At 39.2% G+C, this 18,370-nt stretch overlaps 1 protein-coding gene across 4 annotated transcripts in view; it reads left to right on the top strand.

Annotated features, from left to right (window-relative positions):
- scaf4a (SR-related CTD-associated factor 4a) overlaps positions 1 to 18,370 on the top strand; it is a 104,715-nt gene that overhangs the window by 44,484 nt on the left and 41,861 nt on the right. For all 4 annotated transcript variants that reach the window (XM_078559863.1, XM_078559861.1, XM_078559864.1 and 1 more), the window contains 7 exons: positions 5,699 to 5,782; positions 11,276 to 11,320; positions 11,460 to 11,621; positions 12,354 to 12,486; positions 15,076 to 15,215; positions 16,305 to 16,454; positions 16,672 to 16,766. In XM_078559863.1, coding sequence (XP_078415989.1) covers positions 5,699 to 5,782; positions 11,276 to 11,320; positions 11,460 to 11,621; positions 12,354 to 12,486; positions 15,076 to 15,215; positions 16,305 to 16,454; positions 16,672 to 16,766 — 809 coding nt within the window. The remainder of the gene's footprint in view (positions 1 to 5,698; positions 5,783 to 11,275; positions 11,321 to 11,459; positions 11,622 to 12,353; positions 12,487 to 15,075; positions 15,216 to 16,304; positions 16,455 to 16,671; positions 16,767 to 18,370) is intronic.

Here is an 18,370-nt window from a genome sequence, read left to right on the forward strand (position 1 = left end):
AACTTTCACTGGAGATGTGGTGTTCTCGGTTTAATGCTACAACTTTGAAATGGTACTCGTTTAACTACAATCGACTTTTCCTGCAATTCTGTACCGAGGATGATGTTTAAAAACCAAGCTGAGTGCTGTCCGACTACTGATCCAGTGATGGAGAGAAATGGAACAAAGCACAAAACCAGAAGATAAACAAATAAAATAACACAATAAGACACAACATTAATCAATACCATCTTTATATTTCTTAATCCACCATAAAATTGACAGCCATTTTATGCTTTATTTTACTTAATTTAAAAAAAACAAATTTGTTATGAGGTTGCCATAATTCTTGGGCCATTTACCACACAAATACAGAAACCTTTATGGATTTAGTGCAGATGTAGCATGTTAACTGGCTTTACTATTGCATTCATGTGAAATAACTCATTTAAATCAAACCTTTTAATGTTCCATGTTTTGGTACATTTCTACAATGCTTCATTAAATTTCTGTAACTTTTTTTAAAAAAAATCACTGGATTTTTGTTTTTTTTAACCAGAAGTAGACAGAAAAAATAATTATGCAATAACACCAGCTGTCCATGAAATAGATCTATTTTCATTAATAGATAATGCCCTCCTGGGCCAATGAGATTTTAACCACATTTTGTAAGTCCCTCCTCTTTTTGCATTCATTTACTTTTCAAATCATGACATTATGTAACTGCACCTTGCCCATCAATAACTTAAAATTGCTTTTCTGGACTTTAGCTCGACAGACCATGTGTTGAACTAAAATTCAGTTTTGCATTTTTAACCTGTTGAGAGGTTGCTTTTTTTAAATGACCAACAGCTGTGCTTAAGATTATCTCCAAATATGGCACTGAAAAGTAAATGTATTGGTGAGGGAGCATAAATATCAAACTACTGCAACTCCTCATTTTTAGAACAACATGTTTTTGTAGCGTTTAATTAAACTTGGTAAAGAATACTTGGTTCATGATTTCAATAAGTTAGAGATGTTATTAAAATTAAGTCTCTACTGGACTCATATAATACTCTAATATTCGCATGGTAGGAATTTAACATTCAAGTGTGATAATTGTCCAAACATATTTGACTGTGATTCAAAAGAGTAATATTAAAGAAAAAACACTAGCACCCCCACAAAGAGTGTATAGGTAGTAAAGTACCACAAATATATTTTCAGATTATGCACATTAACAGATTTATCACAAACACAGTTTTATTTAAACACTTTGATAGCAAGTTATATTGGGGTTTGGTCAAAGCTAATTTTTAATTTTAAAACATTGAAAAAAAAGTTGGCATTTCTGGTCCCCTCATCCCCCATCCCATCCTGTATCTTTTTATTTGCAGATGAATAAGGGTATGCTAAATGGCAATCATTGTGTAGACATACAGATTTTTGTCAGGTGACTTATAAAATGGGGTTAAATGTAGTAAGATCACTTGGCACTTCTTTAATGATGGAAAATAGTTCATAGATATGAGACACCAGCTTTATTACCCATACATGTTGATGGCAAATTAGGCTTGGTAATGGAACTGCATGACAGAAAGTAGGTGGGAGAAATAAAAGTTAGTTGAAAGAACTTTGTGTCTCCATTTTTCAGCAAACTGAAAGAATATTATCAGTGGAATCATGCAAACTTCTGCTTGGTTTCTCTCTTCTTACAACCCAGATGCCTAACCCGAATTATCAGTTTAGAAACCCTTTACATGGAAGTCTTTCACATTCTTGAGATTTATGCTATATTCCCCTCCTTTCTTACTGTCTTGCTGCCTTTCCTGTGGCTGTACGAAAAAAGCCCTGTGTAGAATGCCTTTTTGTTATCATGTTTTTTCTATCTCACGATTTTGCACATTAAATGCAACCAATCAGTCTACCCCCTTGATCTATTCAAGCCTTTCTATATTTGATAGGTTTGTTCCCTGTGGCTTGCAATCTGTTTCGATATCTTCTGCAAACTTGGAAGGATTTAGTTCTAATTTTCCACTTCAAATTCATGTATATTGTAAATAGCAATAGTCACTGACCGCTTCTGCTATGTTGGTAGCCATGTGTCCCAGTCAGCAACCATAGACTTCAAGATCCTGCACAGGCTCCAGTGCATAAACTCCTCATTTGGAAAGCTGCTCAGATGAATTTTCACTAACACACACCTGTGGACAGACACAAAGATCGCAGTCTACAAGGCAATCCTCCTGAAACTCTATGGGTGTGAAACCTAAGTGATGTATCGCTGACACCTGAGAAAGCTGAAGACATTCCATCAGTGCTGCCTACGAAAGATCCTATGCATCACCTGGATGGATTGTTGTACGAAATCAAGCATCCTCCAGGAACCAGGCTTTCTGAGTATAGAGGTGACCATTCTCATGTGGCAACTGCAGTGGTCAGGCCACTGCATCAGAATGCCAAACACTCCCAGCTTGCGAGTGGTCAAAATCATGGCAGCCAGCAGAAATTTTTCAAAAATACCCAGAAAGCCGCCTCGAAGAAGATTGATTTTGACCTCAACAGCTTGGAAGAGAGTGCACTGGACAGCCCAAGATAACGAGCCCTGCCCAACCAAGTTATAGCTGGTTTGGAAGTAGGGTGGATGATATAAGGCTGAAGATGCAAGAGCAGGAAGAAATCTCAAGAAGACAAGTCACTGCCCATCAACCACGAACTGACCAACTGACTGGCAAATGACCTATTGGAGATTGGATTTTGGATTTTCTTTTTTTCCCCACCTTAATGCTATTTCTCCCTTAACCTTTTTCTCTTCTTTACCTTGTAACTTCACCTCATCTCTTGTAGCCTCACTCTCACTCTCTCTCACTCCCTTTGTTTCCCTCTTGTGGCAAGTGTCCTCCTCACTCCAATGGACTCCCATTAGTAGTAGTCACTGATGCTTGAAGTGTCTCGGGTTGCCTCGAGTGCCAACAGAATCATTGTTTGTTTCTTCTGCTTTAACCAATTTTTGACTCATTTCAGAAACACTCCACCTATGCATGCAGTGCCTTCCAATTTTGTGGACCTATCCATATGACATTGTAAATATATTAAAAATCTTATGTTTGTGCCTACTGTGCTTCCTGTAAGTTCTCTTCATTACAAATTCCTCTCCACGTTTCTAATGGATAAACTTCCTATTTAAATTTGTCACGGAATTGCTCCCTTTCCTTCCTTTCCCACTCTTCTCCTGCGCCCCCATCTCCCCGCATCAGGACGGTGTAATTAAAGTGTGATAAGTATATGTTTGAGGTTTCCATTATAAATGTGAATATAGCAATTTATAATGGAAATGTGTAACGATGACCGAAGACAAGAATTTAAAATGAGGACTGAATGATATCTACCTTCCCTGGTCTCTAACCCTGCTTCATTTGAAGACTGCATATGGCATTGACTCCTTGTGTACAGTGCCATGAGAAATTGGCCTCAAAGTAAAGTTAAAAAATATATATAGGCCTGATTTTGAGAAGCAAGCCTTTTCTCATTTAGCATCATGTGACCTCATTGTGCCCCTGTTTAATCCGCTTCCCTGCAGGTTGTACCTGAGCAATGACCTTAAAGGGATAGTTCAAGTTATGCACTGCTCATACTCAGTAGCAACATATTGCACCTGTTCCCCAGACTCTAGATTAATTGAGTAAGGCTGACATTATTGTTCTTCACTTCACCAACACTTTACATCAACCGTATCCTATTCCAAGCAACAAGAATCTCATATTTTAATAATGTGGCAGATCAATTCCGTACCAAAAATACTAATGTTATCCAAATATAAATTTACAGTGTTTGTAGAAAATGTTAAGCATTTTTATGTTCAAGAACAGAGTGTTGCTGAACTCTGCTGATGGCTCAGTGATTACAGTCACCCAGTACAGTATAAAATTAGAGATCAGCAGGTCATGGGATGGGCTAGTGAACTCTATTGATTGCTGATCCCATTTGGGGCACCAATTGGAGTGTTCCACTATGAGGCGGGAATCAACAAATATTGTCATATCTGCTTAATATGGATACGGGGACTTGGATGTTGGGTGAGAACAAGCTTGTTGTCAGCTCTCATGCGCTTCACGGTCTAAGGAATGTAATATGAAAATTTTTATACATTTTGCAATTTAGTGCTTTAAGCCTTGTATAAGTGCATTTTAATGTTTAAAACTATTTGAATAGTTTATGGAACTTTGGGTGTAGTAAGTTGTAGGTGCATACTTAGGTGCTACTAAAGTTAATTATTACAACGCCTTTTGGTTATAACCCCAAATTCCTTACAAACGCCTCCTGAGTTACTGCTAGCACTTTAATTTTCCTTTTGAAATTCAATACAATAATACTCAATTTTTATTCAATCATTTTACTATTGATTCAATACCAAGATACATAGATCCGTTCAGATGATTGAGTGCATAACCATTCACTGAGTGTGTTTGAGTACTCTTGAAATATTAATATTTCAGAATCAAGTAAATTTTATTCTGTAAATATGCACTTTGAAATTCACTTTGTGTTATGTATGCATCTCTAGAAGTTATCAAGATATCTGTTACTTGATTAGCCTGCTGCCAAAGATCAAACTTATGACTAATGACAATTTACCATACTCATTACTCTACTTCTAATGAGTCTTTTCACATACAAATACAGCAGTTAAGTATAATATCAATTATATATGGTAAAATTCTGCTTTTGGACTTTAGTCTCATGTTAATTCTTGATCTATCTTTTTCTTTGGGATATTTATATAAAAGTTTTAAATTACACCCATTTGATTTTTTTTCCCACTTTTCTAGATACTTCATAGATAAACTTAGCTGTCCATCTTTATAGCCACACATTGGAACAATTGGATAATATGACAGTTAATTAACTAACTAGAATTTTTTGTGATGATTGTACATGGAAGGAGAAAATTTGGATATTATTGCCAAAGGACATGATGGGGAAGATCGTTTTATTAAACTTAGGTTTCAATTATCCAAGTGCTTGAAATATAAGTGAGAAAGTGTCAACCCAATAGAGATGGTTTCATTAGAAAAGCGGTTGAGGGAACTGCGTGCTGCTATGTAAAATCAACTCAGTGGCTTTTTTTCCAGCTGAAGACAAATATTTTAAATTACATTTAGTTAAGTTTATCATAGAGATGTGGCTGATTATCAACTTTGTAGAGTGCTCGTGGACTCTTAATCTGTGTTGTTGCTAGCCATGTGTTTAATGATTACAAATGTAAATCGAGCAAACTTTAGTGTTAATAAATGATATTCTTGAAAATGGAGAAATATACTTTCATGGTAAAAAAGTGAATGCTGAGTGCGAGGTTAATACTAAGCTTTCTTATCTGTTGCTTGATTTGAAGACTTACTAGGGGTATGTCTTTTGAAAGTATTCTGCAACTGAAATATTGCTTAGGTTTATGAGAAATTGCTATTTTTATATATCTGAGACTTAGTAAGTGATGCAGGAGGGCTGATGTGATAGAAAGTTTTGTAATGTAAACTATGTTTGGTCTTGGTTTTTTTTTCACCTGTAGTGTATACAGTGGAAACAGTGGCTATGTAGTATGTTGTTAAGTAATGTAAAAGTACACTGTTTTCCCAGTGCTTGAAAATGGGATACTCCTGTTTAAGGATCTAGGGGTAACCTAAAAGGAACTTGAGTTTAAATCAACTAATAGTAATTGTGCTTTTCTTGTGCATTTCAGCTCTTTTCTCTGATGGAACTAAAGCCACCAATTTCTCGGGCAAAAATGATCCTTATTACTAAAGCTGCCATCAAAGCTATAAAGGTAGGAAAAGCACATGCTTTGCTTCACTTTATTCTGATTTTGTTTTAGAACTAGCTTTGTCCTTGCTGCTTGCTTCTGTGATTCCCTTTTTGATTATATCATAGAATAAGAGAAATGAATAGTACATGTATGAGGTTCTGTTCTCTTCCCACAACTAATTCAACTAAGCATTCAACAAGAAGAATGGTAACTTTTCTGAGGAGTGGAACTTTATTACATTATACTCTGAACATGCCAGGGATAAGTTAAAGAAACTGAATTTGCAACCAGGAAAAGCCCAACAATGATTCAGCTGGATCTCCTTGGAATGTCACAGGGGTCCATGTTGAAATCTTTCATTAATATGTTTTTAATTTACATTAACAACTTGCATGCAACTGGTCTAATTATCAGATAATATCAAACTAGGCCATGGGTGGAGGGGCAACAGAATATGAAGAGACAGCCAAAGAGTTATAAACAGGTTAGACAGAAGCAAGCGAACCAGTGTGCACAGGAAGAAAAATGCCATCCTGTATTTTTATTTGATCGTGGGATGTGGGCATCACAGACAAATCCAGCATTTATTGCCCATTCCTAATTACCCTTGAGAAAGTGGAAGGGGCAAGCTGCCTTCCTGAACACTGTAATCCTTGTGGTGTAGGCACACCCATCAACATTCTGGGAGGGGGGAGGTTACCATGAACCAAAAACATATATCGACCAGCCATTTAAATATTGTGGCTACAAGAGCAGGTCAGAGACTGGCAATTCTGCAGCAAGTGATTCACACCCTGACTCCCCAAAACCTGTCCTTCATCTACAAGGCACAAGTCAGATGGAATATTCTCCACTTGCCTGAGTGAGTGCAGCTCCAACAACACTGAAGCAGTTTGACGCTACCTAGGACAAAGCAGCCTGCTTGACTGGCACTCCATCCAACACCTTAGACATTCAGTCCCTCCATCACCGGCGCATCCACCACCAGTGCGTAGTGATAGTAATGTACACCATACGCAAGATGCACTGCAGCATCTGGCCAAGCCTCCTTCAATAGCAGCTTCCAACCACATGATCTCTACGACCTAAAAAGACAAGGGCAGCCAGCGCATGGGGGCGCCACCACCTGCAAGACTTGAAAATAAAGCACGCTTAAAACATTACATGACAATGTCAAAGCTGAAAATGAAAACTCTTTATAGACCTCAGTAAAACTACAGCAGGTTTGTGAGACGGTAGCAGAGGCATTTTGGAAACTAATCAGAATTTGCTTGGAGGTGATTAACCTTGCTTAGAACCAGAACTTGCATTAGTGATCCACTGAGTCATTACCCATTTAATTTATCTACATCATATGGATCTCTGAGAAAGACTATTAAGTCTACCATTAGAAGAAAAATGCCTGTCCTGCAGACTTACTTCCAGAGCCATCTGCCTATGCACTTTATGGCATGAGGCTTGTACAGATGTCAAAAGGAAACCACAGAACTTTGCAGATCTTGTATCTCATTTTTCTAAATAAAGATTCAAATAATGAAAGGATTGATGCTTTTGGTGTCTACAAAGCAAGAACCTACTGATCACGTAATAGAAAAAATGCGCAATCAATTCAAGAGCATAACCGCATAAAACACAAACAAAAGCGAAAAACTGAGAATGCTGGAAAACTAAAATAAAAAAACACAGTATGCTAGAAATACTCTGCAGTTCAGTCAACATCTGTGGAGAGCAAAACTTCAGGTAAATGACTGTTGGTCAGAACTCATCAACCTGAACCATTAGCTCTATTTCTTTTGCCTCCTGTGAGGTAGCATCTGAGTATTTCCAGTATTTTCTGTTTTTATCCCATATCACAAAGTTCAACATGGATGCAATCTCTCTCATGCTCTAATGACGAGAAAATTTCATTAAATTTCAGTATAGACAGTGGTAACAGTGGGGAGGATATGGGGTTAGAAGGTCATCTTTATCAACATGGACTTGAGGTTCTGAACAGTCTTCCTTGCCTGAGACAGTGGCCAGGAAGTAGAGTTTGTGGTGAGGGTTAAAGACAATGGCTTCTGTCTTCTAATTGTTTAATTAGAGGAAATCATGGCTCATCCAGAACTGAATGTCAGATAAACAGCCTGACAACACAGAGAAAAATAATGGGGGTCAAGGGAGTTGATTAAATTATATTCCTTCCTATGGCACCTGGCTTTTGGTGCCAAGATTCTTTTGCACAGAATATTACATTTACAAAAGACTTGCATAAACTATTACTATTTTCACTTTGGCTGAAAATCCATTGCATTCACTAGTTCACAAGATGTGCTTTTCTTGGTTGTGGCTGTCTGCTTTGAAGATGCTTGAATTTGACAAGGCATGCTAAGAGATGGCCTAGTAGCTGAAGAGGGGCAGAGGGTCTGCTTCCATGAGTGGGTGAGAAGCTTCAGTCATATGTCTGCCTAGTGTATAGCTCCAAAGCTGTGTGTTATTGGAGGGTAGGCGGGGGGTAGTGGTGTGAGGTTTTCTAGATCAAAATAGCATTTATTTTACACCGTTATGGTGCTTCAAGCATAAATGTAGCTTGTAAATAGTCATGTGACAAATTAAATAGCAAGCCTGATCTCTCCCACAGACTAGTCGGTAGATTTATGTTTTTATATTTTTGACCATGTTATATTTCAGATCCTTTTGTAGTGGGTTTATTATGGGAAGTAATCTGTACAGGCATGCCCTGTATCTTATGCTTCAGCTTGTTTGTATTTTTAGCATGCTTGTACTAAGATGTAATTTTTCATTAGTTTTCTATTAATGCATAAAATATTGTTTGAAAGTTTATTTCTATTCCAGTATTTGTCTATAGATTTGGCTACAATAACAGCAACAACAATTTCTACAGTGCCTTTCTTTAACATAATGAATCATTTCAAGGTGCTTCACAGGAGCATTATAAAATAAAGTATGACACAAAAGGAGATATTAGGTCAAATGGCCAAAATCCTGGCCAAAGAGTTAGGTTTTAAGTGTCTTAAAGGAGGCAAGTAAGGTAGAGGTGCAGTGGGGTGTAGTGAGGGAACTCCAGAGCTTGGGGCCTAAGAAGCTGAAGGCATGGCAACCTGTGGTGGAACAATTATAATTGAGAATGCACAAGATGATAGCATTAGAAGAGCGCAGATATCTTGGCAGGGTTGTGGGGCTAGAGGAGATTACAGAGATAGGGTGTGTTGTGGGGGGAGGGAAGGGGGGATGGGTGGTGAGGCCATGGAGGCATGTGAAAAGAAGGATGAGAACTTTAAAATCAAGGCATTGCAAGTACAGTCAGTCAGCAAGTACAGGCGTGGTAGGGGAATGGGACTTCCTGCGATTTAAGTGCCTTGGAATAGTCAAGTATAAACGTAGCAAAGGCATGGATCAGGATTTCAGCAACAGATGAGCTGAGACAGGGGCAAAGTAAAGTGATGTTAAGAAGGTGGAACTAGGCGGCCTTAGAGATGACAAGAATAAGCAGTTGGAAGCTTATCTCTTGGATCCAGTTGCACCAAGCTTGCAAACAGACTGGCTTAATTTCAGACTTCTGTCAGGAACCGGTAGTTAGGGAACGGAGTTTGGAGCGCGGACTAAAGTAAAAGGCTTCAGTCTTCCCAATATTTGGCAGAAATTTCTGTTCATACAGTACTAGATGATAATTTAGCCTGATAATTTAGCAACTGTGGTGTCATCGAGAGAGGTGGTGTTGAGCTAGAGCTGGGTGGTGTGAAGGTATGTGTAAAAAATAACGCTGTGCCTTCGGATGATGTCACCAAGGGGCAACATGTAGATGAGAAATAGGAGGGGGCCAAGGATTGATCCTTGGGGAACACCAGAGATAACGGTCTGGGAGCAGGAAGAGAAGCCATTGCAAGTGATTTTCTTTCTATGATTAGAAAGACAACCACGTGAGAGCAGTCCCACCCAGCTGCACGACAGTATAGAGGTATTTGAGGAGGATAATGTGGTCAGCTATGTCAAAGGCTACAGGTGGGTTGAGAAGGACAAGGAGGGAAAGTTTACCTTTGCCATAGTCACGTAGGATGTCATTTGTGATTTTGATAAGAGCCATTTCGGTACTGTGGCAGGGGCAGAAACCTTAGTGGGATTCAAACATGGAGAGAAAAGGAAGGTTGGCGATGGGAAAGTAGTTTGCAAGGACGGAGGGGCCAAGGGTTGTTTATTTGAGGAGAGGGGAGGCGACCGCAGATTTAAAGGAGAGACACGACACCTGAAGAGAGAGAGAGCTATGTACAATATCAGCTAACATGGGTGCTAGGAGGGGAAGTTGGGTGATCAGTTTGATGGGAATAGACTCAAGGTGAAGGTGGGTCTTACGGACAAGATGAACTCTTAGAGGGTATGGGGGGAGATAGGAGAGAAACTAGATAAAGATGAGAGTTCAGAGCTAGGACAGGGGTGAGAATTAAAGGAAGTTTGGCCAGATTGGCTAGTAGGAGGGAGGGATGCAGCAGATGCAGGTGATTGGATTATCTCCATGTTAGTGACAAAGTAGCCCATGAGCCCCTCACATTTGTTGGACGTAAGGGTGGAGGGGAAAGAATGGGTTTAAGAAGACAGTTTACAATCAAGAAAAGGTGAGGATTATCTTTGCATTCCAGGGCTACGTTAGAATAGTGACCAGTTTTGGTAGGTGAGAGTAGGACTTGATAATGTTTTGTGGTCCAGCCAGATCTGGCAGTGGATGGCCAAACCAATTATGCACCATATCCTTTCAGATTTGCATCCCTTGGATTTAAGTGAGCAGACATGAGGAATGTATCAGGGACAAAGGCCAGGGTGGGAGTTAGGATCTCAAAGGTGGAGATGAGGTCAGAATTTAGTAAATCAGTTGCTACAGAAATACTGGGGTTAATGGAGGGCCAAAGACTAAATAATTGGGATTTTGAAAGTATAGCTGTAAGTGAATTGAGGGGTAGCTATTTCCAGAGACTGATACTGGAGGAGGTACGGTTGGAGTATGGAAGAAGGATGTGGCTGTGATGAACGATACAAGGAATATAGGATTCCCTCTTTTTGCAATAAAAATGGGGGTTTAATACTGTTTAAAATTATTCTTTCCAGTGCCCAAATACATTTCTGCCCAGCCTAATTGATATCCCCACACACCATTATATACTGACGGAATAAAAAGGGAAATAGGTAAATTAAAGATGAAACTGAAAATTTTCTTAAACTCCAGGATCTGCTAATTTTATCCTGCTTGAATAATTTGGGCTCAAATTGTTTTTTCTATTGAAAGAGAAATGCAAAGTAAACACATAGATATTTTACAATGATGAAGAGGCTAAAACAAATTAAAAATTCCACTCAGCAAATCTTACCCAGAACACTTCAAATATACTTTGTACATATATTTAACATCTTTGTCAGACCATTGTTTTACACTGCTTAGTTCCATGTGAGTGTATTTTAGCTGATTTGAGTAAAAAAGTTTAAATGGTAATTAATTGCTGTACAATAATTTTTGTCATTTTTCAGCTTTACAAGCATGTTGTGCAGATTGTAGAGAAGTTTATTAAAAAGGTGAGAAACTTTCTTGAATGTTTTTCCGGATAATTAATCGGGTAGGATAATTAATTGGCACTAATGCATATTTACATTCCTTTATTTAAGACTGTTTGGATAATTAATAATTGCACCATTTTGAATATTAATCCTGCAGTGCAAACCAGAATTTAAAGTTCCAGGATTGTATGTTGTCGACTCAATTGTTCGTCAATCCCGTCATCAATTTGGAGCAGAAAAGGATGTCTTTGGGCCACGCTTCAGTAAAAATATTACCGCGACATTCCAGTATTTATATAAATGTCCATCTGATGAGAAGGTAAGGACATTGAATAGGCAGCAGATAGTTTTAAGTTTACTATGTGGTGTGATGGCCCTGGAATAAGTTTTCCTTGGGAAGGATTTTATCAAGGTTCCTAAAAATGAGATTCTTTTTAAGTTATACTCCACTGTTATCAATAAGATTTCAGTGACACGGTAATGGTGATTGGGTAAAATTTTCATTCCATGTCTATTGGAGCCATGAAAAATATGGTGGTACAGTCAGATGTTTTGTTTTTCCAAACTTGGGTTGTGGCTGATGTTGCATAAGACTAGGATGATGTACTATTGGTTATAAGCCTTACCATAGGTGGGTGAACAGTGGAGATAATAAATCAAGAATCTGAGGTGTATTGACATAAGTGAAGTGTATTGGAATAAATTTCTTGATTATCATTTGTCAGAAGCATTTGAATAAGGATTCTTAACTACGTGTAGGAATTAGCACCATTCAAAATTTTTTTTTAGATTGGGAAGAGTACAACTAGACATTCAGTACTCCAAAATGTTCCAATGTTTTCACCCGGTATTACAACATGTTTCAGTACCTGAATCAGAAATGACAAGTTTAGCAGAATGAGGGAGCTCTAAGTTGGCACAATAGTGTTTATAAGGCAGGAATGCCAACATAGTGAACATGTGGAAAGAATAGAACACCACATAGTTATATTATGTTGCTTGTAACTGAATGCATCTGCCTGAAGAATCTCAATTTATTCATGTTTAATAGAGCAAGATAGTTCGCGTATTGAACCTGTGGCAAAAGAATTGTGTTTTCAAGATTGAAGTTATACAGCCATTATTAGATATGGCAACTGCAACTTCTGCTCCACCTGCATTGGAAAATACTGATAATAATACAAGTGAGTATGTTTTCTGTTGAACTGTTGAGTTTTTTTTAAAAAGGTAATACAATGCAAATGGCAGCTTATTGGAGCATGCGTTTCATAACGGATTGGTTCCTTGACTATCCTGCAAATTGTGTCTCATGCTTGAATCAGCCAGCCTCATTGTAAAGAGCTTTTTCAATTAATAGCAGAGTGATTAGATATGAAATCCATTAGGATTTAAAGCTTGGAAATCAGCAGTTGGCAACACTTTTAAGCCTGCCACAAGGATAGTGGTCACCCACATGGTAGCATTGGCATATAGAATAGACTTATTGAATGAAACCAGACGCATATTTTGTAAAGTGGAGAAGTATAAATCAAGCTAATTGAGCTTTTTTCCCTTTCATACGCAGTTATTTGTATAGTGATACAAAAGTAAAATTTTTAAAGTTTTCCGGAGGCTTACATGTTTTTGCAGATTGTAAATGAGGAGGTTCATAGATGTAATGTTATTTTCTGATCATAGAACCATAGAAAAGTTACAGCACAGAAGGAGGCCATTTGGCCCGTCTTGTCCATGCCAGCCCGAGGACACCCAGGTGCCCTTTCTAATCCCACCTTCCTGCACCCGGCCCATAGCCCTGCAGCTTACAGCACTTAAGGTGCAGATCTAGATACTTGTTTAGAGTTTCTGCCTCTACCACCAACTTGGGCAGCGAATTCCAGCCACCCACTACCCTTTGCGTAAAAAAAAATTTTCCTCATGCACCCCCGACACCTTCTTAGCTTGAATCTATGTCCCCTGGTTCTAGAATTCTTCATCAAGGGAAACAATTTTATCCTGTCCACTCTATCTATTCCCCTCATAATTTTGTACACCTCAATCAAGTCACCTCTCAGCCTTCTTTGGTCTAAGGAAAATAACCCCAACCTATCCAATCTTTCCTCGTAGCCACACTTTTCAACCCTGGGAACATTCTTGTAAACCTCCTCTGCACTCTCTCCAGGGCTATTACGTCCTTCCTGTAATGTGGTGACCAGAACTGCACACAATACTCCAGTTGTGGCATCACCAGTGTTTTATACAATTTCAACATTATATCCTTACTTTTATATTCTATACCTCTGCCAGTGAAGGAGAGCATTCCATGTGCCTTCTTTACAACCTTGTCTACTTGAACTGCTACCTTCAGGGACCTGTGTACTTGTACACCAAGAGCTCTCACTTCATCCACCCCTCTTAGTATATTCCCATTTATTGTGTAATCCCTGTAACTGTTTGACCTCCCTAAATGTATGACCTCACACTTCTCTATGTTAAAACCCATCAGCCACTTTATCGTCCACTCTACCAACCCATCTATATCGTTTTGGAGATTATGGCTATTCTCTACACTATCCACTACTCGGCCAATCTTTGTGTCACCTGCAAATTTTCCAATCATGTCCCCCATGTTCACGTCCAAATCGTTAATATATAAGTTACAAATATCAGTTACAAAAATTTTTTTTGTAGCCACATAATTGAGTACTGCAATTCCATATTTGATATCCAGCATTAACATTAATAAGTTCCAATCAGGTATAGAATGGAAAAGCAAAATACTGTGAATCTAAACTTAAAAACTGAAAATGCTGGAAATACTCACAGGTAAAAGGGGAAACAGGGTTGCACTTTTCCAGGTCAGTGACCTTTAATTAGAACTATAGGACAGGGACAATTAAACTGACTTTAATCTCTATACCCCCAATCCTGCAGCCCAGGAGAGCAATCTGTTTTGTGCCCATTCTCCATTTCTTTTGGAGGAGTTCCATCAGGGCTAGTTACCTTTGGTGACATTACTCCATTTTTGAACCTTGCACTTGAGCGTTAACAAACTGTAGGATTATGGGATGTATCTCATCTAAGACCAGTTCTGTCCAAAACCAGATGTTCACAACACAAATGCTGCAGTTACTAAATAATGATTAGAATTGAGAACCCTGGAATATTTCTTTTTCTTATCTAACTTGGCGATGCTGAGGCCATTCTCCTTGAAATCGGCTAATCCGACACAGATGCACTATGTGGAATTCACCAAGGCTCCTTAGACAGCACTTTCCAAACCCACAACCACTATCATCTAGAAGGACAATGGCAGCATCTGGAAATTCCCCTCCAAGTCACTCTCAATCCTGAATTGGAAATATATTGCTGTTCCTTCATTGTTGCTGGGTCAAAATCCTGGAACTCCCTTCCTCACAGCACTGTGGATGTACCTATACCACATGGACTGCAGTGGTTCAAAAAGGCAGCCCACCACTACCTTCTCAAGGGCAACTAGGGATGGGCAATAAATGCTGGCCTAGCCAGTGAAGCCCACATGCCGTGAATGAATAAAAAAAAGATTAGGGATTGAACCTCAACTTTCTGGCCTGTGTAACTACTCCGTGCCTTAATCAAAGGGCTGAGCCAATGGGAGAGAAGAATCTCAACATTTTATGTAAGGTTCCTGCAAGAGCAGGGTTTAGGATAAAAATTACATTTCTTTAGTCTGCTTGCTTCTCAACAATAGTATTAACTGAATGCTGTGGAGGAATATGGTTCAGGTATTTGTAAGCGTGTGTTTTCATCTTTTCTAGGTCCCCCTGTTGCTCCCCCTACACCTGCACAAATTCCTCAGATTACTTCTGATCCTTTGACTTCAATACAACAACAGCTACCCAACTCAGATGCATTTGTAGCTGTAGCTCAGCTTTTTCAATCAACACAAGGAGCACAGGTAATAGTTAAATTGATATACAATGCTTACATTCTGAGCAATGTGGCAGTACTGTGACTGTATCATCACATTATTAAATATAAGGATGATATTCCAGTATTTTGCCACTGTCTGGAATTTCAGTGCTCTTTTCTGTGGGTTAGGGAGAGTCAGGTGCCGTTTAACTGAACTGAGTTGAAAGACTGAGGCTTTTCATCATCTTGCAATCACCTAATCAATAACTGGGAGAAAATCAAATTGTCTGCTTTGATAAATTGCTTAAAATTTAGTAGCTGTTATATTTGATTTGCAAGGTTTTATATGTTGTGATCTTAATAGTAAAACATCAGGTCCCTTCAGAATAAGAGACTTGTACTGTTTTTCAAGATATTTTAGTATAACGCTAAAAGCAGTACACGTGCAATTTACCTTGCTGTTGTTACAATCCTCATAAAGACCGATAACTTTTAGAAAGAGATACAAATTTCCAAGTGACCAAAGGAAAGGATCGCATGACAAGATTTCACGTTTTAAGGCTTTTACTGTAACAAACAAACTAAAATCAAAATTGACTAAATGTGACTTAGTAGATGACTAATACACTGAACTACAGAAAAGGCATTGTCCATTAGCTTCTTAACACAACTAAATACCCCAGGCCACGTTTATACACTTCACCGCACTCAGGAGAATAGATATCCTGCTGGCTTTGTGTCAAGGTGTTAAAACTTGCATCTTACTTTCAGTAAGTTCTGCCCTGAGTTTCTGTCACCGTAACAAGCAGGTCTCATGGGTTTGTCTCCGGACAGGTTTAGCATGAGATCACATACCCCTCTCCAAGCTGCTTCATTTTACCTTGAGTTAGAGGGACAATTTAAAACATTACTCTCTTGTAAAGCCCAGGATTCATAACACTGTTCCATTTAAAGTTTTTAAAAGTTGCTGCTCATCAGAAACAAAAATATGTAGCTTCATGTACAAAAACAAATTGAAGGATTAACTGTGCCTTTTGGTTTTATTTGTTTCATTTTGTTTTGGAATCTGTAATGCTAATACTGGATTTCATTTTTGGTGTTTTTATAATTACACTGAACTTTGTTTTTGCATTAGATACAGCAGATATTACAGAACTTCCAGCAAGCTCCAAAGCCACAATCGCCAGTTGTAGACAATAGCATCATGTCCCAAGTGGAGGCCTTAACAGCTCAGTTGAAGCCACCGAGTACACAGCCTCCAGAGCAAAAGGCTGCCTTTGACAAGGTATGCAGAAGCATTCAACAATTCTCCAAATCAAAAGGTTATTTTGTTTGCAGATGTTAATAGATATCCAAGGACCCAAATAGCACCCTATAATTCAGTAGCCGATCACATTTGTAAAAGTGGTTGCTCAATGTAGAATAACCCCATATTAGGCATTTCCCCATACTTGGGATCAAAATGAAGCCCTGACAAATTGTTCATGTCAATTTTACTGCAGAAATTGCTTGACCGATTTGATTATGATGATGAGCCAGAACAAGTCGATGAGGTGAAGAAGGAAGAGTCCAGTCCACCTCCTGCTCAGACTTCGTTGTAAGTATTATCAAACCTAGTATCATATCAGAGATATTCAGGTTACGATGAGAAGGAAAAGAGAGGCTTTTAGAAGGTACAAGGGAAGCAAATCAGCAGAGGCATTAGTGGAGTAGAGACAGTGCAGGGTGGAGCTTAAGAAAGCAATTAGGAGAGCAAAGAGGGGATATGAGAAAGCTCTGGCTGGTAAAAGTAGGGAAAATCCCAAGATATTCTATAAGTATATCAATGGGAAGAGGATAACCAGGGAAAGAGTAGGGCCCATAAGAGACCATGGGGACAATCTATGGGTGGAGCCAGAGGACATCACTAGAGTGTTGAATGAATACTTCACGTGCGTCTTCACCCAAGAGAATGAGGATGAAGGTATCGAACTCGGGGAGAGAGACTGCGAGGTTCTTAAGCAAATTGATATAGAGATTGACAAGGTATTGGAGGTGTTGGCAGGCTTAAAAGTGGACAAATCTCCAGGTCCGGATGATTTGTGTCCCAGACTGCTGAGGGAGGCACGGGAGGAGATCGCAGGGGCTCTGACCCGAATTTTTAATTCCTCTCTGGCCATGGGGGAGGTGCCAGAGGACTGGAGAACAGCTAATGTGGTTCCACTATTTAAGAAGGGTTGTAGAGATAAGCCAGGGAACTACAGGCCAGTGAGTCTCACGTCAGTGGTAGGGAAACTATTGGAGAAAGTTCTGAAGGAGAATATCTATCTCCACTTGGAGAGGCAAGGTTTGACCAGAGATAGTCAGCATGGCTTTGTCAGAGGGAGGTCATGCCTAACAAATTTGATTGAATTTTTTGAGTAAGTGACCAGGTATGTAGATGAGAGTAGTGCAGTTGATGTAGTTTATATGGATTTCAGCAAAGCCTTTGACAAGGTCCCGCATGGGAGAATTATGAAGAAGGCAAATGCACACGGGATACAGTGTAATTTGATAAGGTGGATTCAAAATTGGCTTAGTTGTGGGATGCAGAGGGTGATGACAGAAGGATGCTTTAGTGACTGGAAGCCAGTGGCGTACCACAGGGATCTGTGCACAGTCCCCTGTTATTTGTCATTTATATAAACAACATAGATGACTATGTGGGGGGTAGGATTAGTAAGTTTGTGGATGACACAAAGATTGGCCGGGTGGTTAACAGTGAGGTTGAGTGTCTTGGGCTGCAGTAAGATATAGACGGGATGGAAAAATGGGCAGATAAGTGGCAGATGGAATTTAACCCTGAAAAGTGTGAGGTGATGCACTTTGGAAGGAGTAATTTGACAAGGAAGTATTCAATGAACGGCATGGCACTAGGAAGTTCTGAGGAACAAAGGGACCTTGGCGAGTGTGTCCATAGATCTCTGAAAGCAGAGGGGCACGTTAGTGGGGTGGTGAAAAAGGCATATGGGACACTTGCCTTTATCAATCGAGGCATAGATTACAAAAGTAGGGAGGTCATGTTGGAGTTGTATAGAACCTTGATGAGGCCACAGCTGGAGTACTGTGTGCAGTTCTGGTCGCCTCATTATAGGAAGGATGTGATTGCACTGGAGGGGGTGCAGAGATTCACTAGGATGTTGCCTGGGATGAAACATTTAAGTTATGAAGAAAGGTTGGATA

Source organism: Cetorhinus maximus, chromosome 16 (genome assembly GCF_964194155.1).
Source record: "Cetorhinus maximus chromosome 16, sCetMax3.hap1.1, whole genome shotgun sequence".
Classification (NCBI taxonomy): Eukaryota; Metazoa; Chordata; class Chondrichthyes; order Lamniformes; family Cetorhinidae; genus Cetorhinus; species Cetorhinus maximus.